The sequence below is a fragment of the Lotus japonicus genome, chromosome 6 (genome assembly GCF_012489685.1).
Source record: "Lotus japonicus ecotype B-129 chromosome 6, LjGifu_v1.2".
In the NCBI taxonomy this organism is placed as follows: domain Eukaryota; kingdom Viridiplantae; phylum Streptophyta; class Magnoliopsida; order Fabales; family Fabaceae; genus Lotus; species Lotus japonicus.
Genome location: NC_080046.1, coordinates 9,183,615 through 9,191,616, shown reverse-complemented (window position 1 = coordinate 9,191,616; position 8,002 = coordinate 9,183,615). Strand labels below are relative to the sequence as shown.

General features: G+C 40.2%; 2 protein-coding genes across 2 annotated transcripts; both read left to right on the top strand.

Annotated features, from left to right (window-relative positions):
- The first annotated feature begins 1,547 nt into the window (after nt 1-1,547).
- Nucleotides 1,548-2,629, top strand: LOC130724850 (uncharacterized). Its single transcript, XM_057576119.1, has 2 exons — nt 1,548-1,958; nt 2,099-2,629. Exons 1-2 carry the CDS (start codon nt 1,548-1,550, stop codon nt 2,627-2,629), a joined length of 942 nt encoding a protein of 313 aa, XP_057432102.1.
- Nucleotides 2,630-5,044: 2,415 nt separating this feature from the next.
- LOC130723537 (trans-cinnamate:CoA ligase, peroxisomal-like) lies at nt 5,045-7,282 on the top strand. The gene is made up of 2 exons (XM_057574613.1): nt 5,045-5,360; nt 5,510-7,282. Exons 1-2 carry the CDS (start codon nt 5,163-5,165, stop codon nt 7,064-7,066), a joined length of 1,755 nt encoding a protein of 584 aa, XP_057430596.1. The 5' UTR covers nt 5,045-5,162; the 3' UTR covers nt 7,067-7,282.
- The last annotated feature ends 720 nt before the right edge of the window (nt 7,283-8,002 follow it).

Here is an 8,002-nt window from a genome sequence, read left to right as displayed (position 1 = left end):
CTTTCTTTGCATGATTTGTTTGGCTTTGGGGGTTTACATTTAGTTTGTGGCATATGAAGCTTGGGCTAACCCCATTCATGTCTTTGGGTTCCCACGAGAAAGCTTTGTGTGTGCTTGGAGGAATGTAGTCAGTTCCTTTTCTACGGTTTTCTAATCTCGTGACGTGCTCAGGTTTTTTATCGACTTGAATGCTCTTCAACTCTTTCAAGGGAAGGGTCTTTTTTTCTTTTCTAAGTTTGGGCGCCTTAGGTCTAGGTCTATTTAGATCCATTTTCTCGATCTTGTTAGCCACCTCACTTGCCAGCCAGGGATATTATATCATTCACTTCCATGAGATAAACTCCTTAACCAGGTCAAGCCTTTAAGTTTATGCTATCCCTGAAACGCTTCCTGACTATCTCCTGGTCAGGCTTCAATGTCAGTTGGAGGGTGGATATCACGACACAAAGGGAGTTCAAAGGATCTCTTCTGAAAATGATGTTGTACGAGGAGGGCGCATTGATGACAAGAAACATTACTAGTAGGGAGTTTATTTATTTAATAAATTCTGCATTTTGTAGATGTCAAAAATTGCCATAAAGTACACGTGTTGAATGGCCCCGACCCTATGGAGGTATTCACACATTATTAATGTGTTTCCTGTTAGAACAGCAACACGAATACAGATCAGAGTAGAGAGAAACACACAAAAGCTTTGTTCACGCAGTTCGGCCAAATTGCCTACCTCTGCGACTATAGAGCAGCTATAGTTCCGTTTATTGATTCGAACCTGAATACAATCACTCAACAATTGCAATTTCTCTCAATTGCACTAGTGCCTCTTGTGTCTCTTGTGTTTTTAGGGTTACATTGTTATCATATTTATAGTGGATTCTATTGATCTCTATTTTACAATAAAATCCTAATAAATCCTATAACAATCCCTTAAAACCTTTTACAATCCACATTAAATCAAATCCTAATAAACTAAAGATTTTAACCCAAAATATAATGAGCCAAATCTCAACAATAGATGATTTTCCTATGAAGGTATTCACACATTAATAATGTTGTACGAGGAGGGCGCATTGATGACAAGAAACATTACTAGTAGGGAGTTTATTTATTTAATAAATTATGCATTTTGTAGATGTTAAAAATCGCCATAAAGAGTACACGTGTTGAATGGCCCCGACCCTATGGAGGTGTACTGTTATTGGGCTTATGAACTTTATAAGTTAGTGAGCTTACTGATTTTGTATTATTGGGCCAGGCGACCCATGACTTAAACGGGTCAAAACCTTATAATATATAAAGAGGACACCGCCCAAGCGGTGGGGGATCCAACACTTTTTTACTCATTTGCTACTTTGCCATATCTTGTGATTGTTTTCTAATTGCTTAGCCCGGACCGGAGTTCTAGACCGAAACATTAGCGCCCACCGTGGGGCCGAGGAATTCAATCATAGGCTTCAAACTCGCTGAAAATAGTGAATCGATCTGGAGCGAATGGAAGGGACAATCATGTTAACCAGGATAACGTTCCGCCCGACATTTTGCAACAGATCATGACGGATCTAACTGATCTCCGCCAACACAATCAACAACTGCAAACTCAACTTGCTGAAATCAATCAAGATCGGGGCCTACATGAGGGCGATCGTAGAATGGCAGAGATGGTGGTAGATTTTCAACCGTTCACGGATGACATTGCCAACACCACCGTCCCAGATAATTTGAAGACTTTGGTTCTTGATTCATACTTTGGAGATTTTGACCCAAAGGATCATTTGGTGTACTTCAACACCAAAATGGTTATCGTGGGCGCTTCAGATGCTCTGAAGTGTAAAATGCTTCCTTCAACTCTCAAAAAGTCAGCAATGACTTGGTTTACAACACTCCCACCGCGTTCAATTGCTAGATTTATGGATTTATCTGCGAAATTCTTGTCGCAATTTTCAACTAGCCGCGCCCAGAAGGTGACTCCAGCAGCTTTATTCAACGTGCAACAAAGGCCCAATGAAAGTCTTCTTTTATGGGGCGTTTCAATCAACTATCGGTGCATTTGGAGGACAAGATGCCAGAAATTTGCATAGCGGCTTTTGAATTGGGTCTTCAGTCAGGAAGTTTGAACAGCAGTTTAAGCCGTAAGCCCGTGGAAAAGATGGTGGAATTGCGAAGCAGGGTGCAAGGTTTTATTCGGGAAGAGCAAAGTGATCGCATAAAGAGAAACCGCAAGAATGCAGCGGTTACTGGCCAACAACAACAGTCGGATTCGAAGAAGGCGACGATTAATGACCAGCGCTCCGGAGGAGCGGTTTCAAAAGGAGAAAGAAGTTACAACAATACAAGTCGTTTTGATAACCGCTCTAATTTTCAAAATCGTGCTCAGCCTTATGGAAATAGTGGTTATGGACAATCGATGACGTGGACCAGAAACCAACAAGACAGGTCGACCCCACTTGCAGTTAATTTAACTGAAGCCTTGCACATGTGTTTAAAGGCTAACACGATTCGTTTTCCAAAGCAACCGAAACGCCCGCCAAGCAACGTAGACAGAAATAAGTGGTGCGAATACCATAGAATTGCGAGACACAATACTGATGATTGTTTTACCTTAAAGAAGGAGATCGAGGCTTTGATAAAATGAGGTTATGTGCGTCAACTGGAAGGGCGAAAGGAATCAGATGGAGCTGGAACTTCAACGAAGCGTGATGAAACAGGAAAGGAAATCGAAGAGACAGAACCAAAGAAGCAAGCTGGAGGTGAGACTAAAGGGCGTATTCATTCCATATTTGGAGGATTCCGAGGAGGAGGTATGACTAATTCTTCCAGAAAGAAGTATGTTCATTCCATAAATGTTGTATACGCTAATGAAAGGGGAAGTTTGTATTCGAGGTCCAGAAATATAGTTTTAAAGAAATATGTGTGGTTTCTCCCATTAGAGTCAGGTTTTCCAAAACAGCAAGGTTCATCAGGGGCGCATGCGATTATGTTTAGGTGAGCATCATTACCGTCAGCCCTAAAAGTGTATTTGGTTAGCAGATCCATTACTTTGGGAATAGTACGAAAATCGCTAAATCTAGTTGTGATTTTCCGTGAAACCCATAGTGAATCGGCAGCCGTGGGGTTCTTACGATTTTTAGGTGCCTTACGAGGGTTTTTCGCAACCATTTTGAGAATCTACCTGAAATTAAAAGGAAATGGGGGCTATTAGGGTAGAAATGTTTGTTTATAAGTCGTTTATGGGTATGTTAGGCAGCTAGGTTTCAAATTCTGGGTAAAATGGTTTGTTTGCAGAAAATTTTGATATGATCTTAAGTTCAGGAGAAGAAGCATGAGTAGATGAGGTGTGAGAATTAAAGTTAATAGGTAAATATTTGAAGGAGATGAGGATTTACTAGGAATAAATTGCAGAACCTTGAAGGAGATGAAAACGCTTCTTGTGAGAATCCCAGAAGTTCTTCAAATACTTGAAACAGAGCAGCGAATGTTCTTTGGAATTGTAGAGAAAATTACTAGAGAATTGGAAAAGTGGAGGATGGTAAGAAAAAAGACTTTGAGTCGCGTTTTATAATGTTAGTGGGGAACAGGCGCGTCGATTCACCCTCTGGCAGAGGTGATAAGTTTTAAGACGTGTCCCTTGAAGGGCCATTAATTTTTATCTTTGAAACGTCTTGGAAGTGAGCGGATTTACGTGTAGGTAGAGTTTAGGATAGGTAATTATACTTTTGTACCGTTTGATAGAGTGATGTTAGTGGAAATTAAATGCCGAGTGGAAGTGAGTATTGGGAATCGTCAGGTGTCGTTTCATCATGTGATGTAATTGGTAGTTTCAAGTTTCAAAATATTTGCATATCTTGTATATGACTGTGACAGGAACATGGCAACGAAGCGACAGGCAAAGGTGCTAGGAAAGAAAATAGGCAAAGTAACTTCAGCAATTGACAAGGGCGTAATAGTGATGTCACGGGCGAAGCTTTCTTTACTTATTATGATTTATTTTTTGCATGTAACTATTGTGAAGTCATTATGACGAGGTTAATGAGTTTGTATAGATTTAGCGTCATTATCTTTGTACCTTAAGGGGTGTTGAATATTGTATTGTGGGCTTACTTAATTAAAAGACACGTTGCATCTTAAAAAGACTTTTAAGATTAGGTGTCTTGTGGGTTTGTGTACTGTTATTGGGCTTACGAACTTCCTAAGTTAGTGGGCTTACTGATTTTGTATTATTGGGTCAGGCGACCCATGACTCAAACGGGTCAAAATCTTATAATATATAAAGAGGACACCGCCCAAGCGGTGGGGGATCCAACACTTTTTTACTCATTTGCTACTTTGTCATATCTTGTGATTGCTTTCTAATTACTTAGTCCTGACCGGAGTTCTAGACCGAAAGAGGAGGTATTCACAGATTATTAATGTGTTTCCTATAGATGATTTTCTAAGAATAGTCACCTGTGGTTTTAAGTGTCCTATGCAGCAACATCATCCGCCCCATCATACCAGATCTCTCTCTGTAGTAGTCCAGCTTGCGAGGTCCAAGTTGCCACACGAATCACGATCGTGAATTATAAAATATCGATGACTATTATTAGTTAATTGCAGCTATCAGGTGTTATTCATTATTTTCATTTTGGCCAATCAGCTACCAATTAAGCGCCCTTCACGTTAAACATGGGAGCGTTGATGAAAATTGAATATACGTAATACGTGGTGGGTCTGCTTTGCGGATCAAGTAACTGTGAAAATTGAAAACAATATCTCATATATAATTAGGGAAAGCAACGTGCACAATGCACATTACATGGATGATGGACCCAAAAGAAAAAAATAATTAAGGTCAATTGTCAACTGTTCAGACTTCAAACTCAACAAACAACATCCCAAAATATAAAACTCAACAAACAACTTTCTATAAATTACGACTTCCACACCTAAACTTCATAGCATCTTCTAAGCTACTAACTGGGCCCCACACACTTGGTAAATAACGTGGCCTTTAACAAATCTGTGCTTTAACTTCATTAATAGTTTTTCCTATAAAAAGACCCCATGTGAGTGCTCACTCTCACACTCAACCATAACAACTTTGTTTTTGTTTCTATTCACCTCTCTTGCTCTCTTTGCAAATCATCAATATTCTCCACTTTCTTCCAACTTTGGTATAGCCTGCAGAAATGGATAGCCTTCCAAAATTCCCAGCAAATCACACACCACTCACCCCTTTAACATTTTTGAAGAGAGCAGCTGCCAGCTATCCAAACCGTGTCTCAGTGATCCATGAAGGAATCCGTTTCACTTGGTCTCAAACTTATGAACGTTGCCGCAGACTTGCTTTCACCCTCCGTTCTCTCAATATTGCAAAGAATGATGTTGTAAGTATTAACAATTTTCTGATCATACATATACCATATCAACTTTTGTGAATATTTAAGTTGCTACAAATTTCAAATCCATGAATATGTTACATGATCGACATCATATAGGACAAAAATTAATTGTTTTCTGCTCAACAATGAATCAGGTATCAGTGCTGGCTCCTAACATCCCAGCAATGTATGAGATGCATTTTGCGGTTCCTATGGCGGGTGCTGTGCTGAACACCATCAACTCGCGTTTGGATGCAAAGAACATAGCCACTATTCTAAGTCACTCTGAAGCCAAAATCTTCTTTGTAGACTATGAATACGTCAACAAGGCGCGAGAAGCCCTCAGAATGCTCGTGGTTCAAAAGGGTGTCAAACCAAATTCAACCGAACAGGACTATTCAACTCTTCCACTTGTCATTGTCATAGATGACATCAACTCTCCCACCGGCGTCCGGCTAGGTGAGCTGGAATATGAGCAGATGGTTCACCGCGGGAACCCAAATTATGTTCCCGAGGAAATCCAAGAAGAATGGTCTCCCATTGCTTTGAATTATACCTCAGGAACAACATCAGAACCCAAAGGTGTTGTCTATAGTCATAGAGGAGCATATCTAAGTACTCTGAGCCTCGTACTTGGATGGGAAATGGGTAGTGAACCGGTCTACCTTTGGACGCTGCCAATGTTCCATTGCAATGGGTGGACTTTCCCATGGGGTGTGGCCGCGCGAGGCGGTACTAATGTGTGCATTCGCAATTGCGCAGCGAGTGACATTTACAGGAGCATTTCCCTGCATAATGTCACCCACATGTGCTGCGCGCCAATCGTGTTCAACATCATCTTAGGCGCCAAACCGAGCGAGCGCAAAGTGATCAGAAACCGGGTGAACATACTCACAGGAGGAGCCCCGCCGCCTGCGTCACTGCTCGAGCAAATTGAGCCCCTCGGGTTTCACGTGACGCACGCGTATGGGCTCACTGAGGCGACTGGGCCTGCCCTTGTGTGCGAGTGGCAGCAGCAATGGAACCGTCTTCCGAAGCAAGAGCAGGCTCAGCTGAAAGCACGTCAAGGGGTGAGTGTGCTGACACTTGAAGATGTTGATGTGAAGAACCTTGACACCATGGAGAGCGTGCCGCGAGATGGGAAATCAATGGGGGAGATTGTGTTGAAAGGAAGTGGGATCATGATGGGTTACTTCAAAGACAAGAAAGCAACTTCAGAAGCCTTTAACAATGGTTGGTTTCGAACCGGGGATGTTGGGGTGATACATCCAGATGGGTATTTGGAAATCAAGGATAGATCCAAAGATGTGATTATATCAGGAGGGGAAAACATAAGCAGTGTGGAAGTGGAGTCTGTTCTGTATCGCCATCCGAGGGTGTTGGAGGCGGCGGTGGTGGCGGTGCCGCATCCTAAATGGGGGGAGAGTCCTTGTGCCTTTGTGTCATTGAAGAAGGATTCATCAAATGATCATGTGACTGAGGGGGATATAATTGGGTTTTGCAGGAAGAACATGCCACACTTCATGGTTCCAAAGATGGTGAAGTTTATGGAGGAGCTGCCAAAGACTTCAACTGGTAAGATTCAGAAGTTTGAATTGAGAGTTAAGGCTAAGTGCTTTGAGGTCTCAGAGAATCTGCAATCCAAGAACGACAACAAGTCTAGCCAAGTCAATCAAAATAATCAGCACATTTTAGCTGTGTCTCGTCTTTGAATGTACGTGTTGAGTTTCTTTCTTAATTTTCTAATGTAAAATAATGCAATAGTACTGTGTACATATCGAGTGAGAGCTATTTGCTATTTTGCTGCTTATATTCTTGGGGATTTCTAACTTCTGTACTATTTAGGCTAAGCTAAAGTTACAAGTTTGTGTTGTCTCAGCTTGTTTTGCGGCAGATCAGAGCCAAAATATAAATAATTTTTTCCACCATCTTCTTGCTTCTCCATTTTTACCCCTTTTTTCTAGATCATTCCTGCCAACTTTTTTTATGAGAAACAACAATCGGTAAGAACAAATTATTTCCTCTTAGAAAATAATGCATTTGATTTTCATTGCCAACATAAAGATGTTGTTGGTAAGTGATAAGTAACCTTTCTTTGATCCTAAACGCATGTCCTTACCCATTTTGATGATCGGAGTCAAACGTACCCAAACTATTTTATTATGTTCCAGTTAGCTAGTGCTCTGCATTATGTTTTTCTATTTTTTAGTTAGTTGAATCGTTAAGCTATTGCTTTTTTAAGTCCCATTTTACCTTCACTTATTACCATTTTTTAATTAGATTTAATTTGTATGCACTAACCGTGTTAAGAGTTGTACACATCCATTCAATTACATCTATTAATTTTTCATTTCAAATATTTAATTTTAAATTGAAATTTAATATTGATAAGTTAATAAATTTTAATTGAATGATGGTGTAAAACTCTTTTCATAATTACTAGTGCATGCTAATTAAACATTTTTGCTTAATCTATCAGAAGTTTAAACAAATGAAAGTTAATTTTTCTATGCAAAGCTGATCATTGCAGAGTAAATGACCATTTCACAATTTTTCAATATAATTTCTAAGGTAGGGCCGGTGATTTAATATATAGAAAGATATGAACCGAAAATATACAGTACTTGACCATTTCACAATTTTTCAAT

Bases quoted from the DNA above. Each gene is read 5' to 3' on its own strand.
- LOC130724850 (XM_057576119.1), top strand. From the start codon at position 1,548: ATGACGGATCTAACTGATCTCCGCCAACACAATCAACAACTGCAAACT. The intron at 1,959-2,098 runs GTGACTCCAGCA...TTGGGTCTTCAG, and splicing joins CAACTAGCCGCGCCCAGAAG to TCAGGAAGTTTGAACAGCAG.
- LOC130723537 (XM_057574613.1), top strand. From the start codon at position 5,163: ATGGATAGCCTTCCAAAATTCCCAGCAAATCACACACCACTCACCCCT. The intron at 5,361-5,509 runs GTAAGTATTAAC...ACAATGAATCAG, and splicing joins ATATTGCAAAGAATGATGTT to GTATCAGTGCTGGCTCCTAA.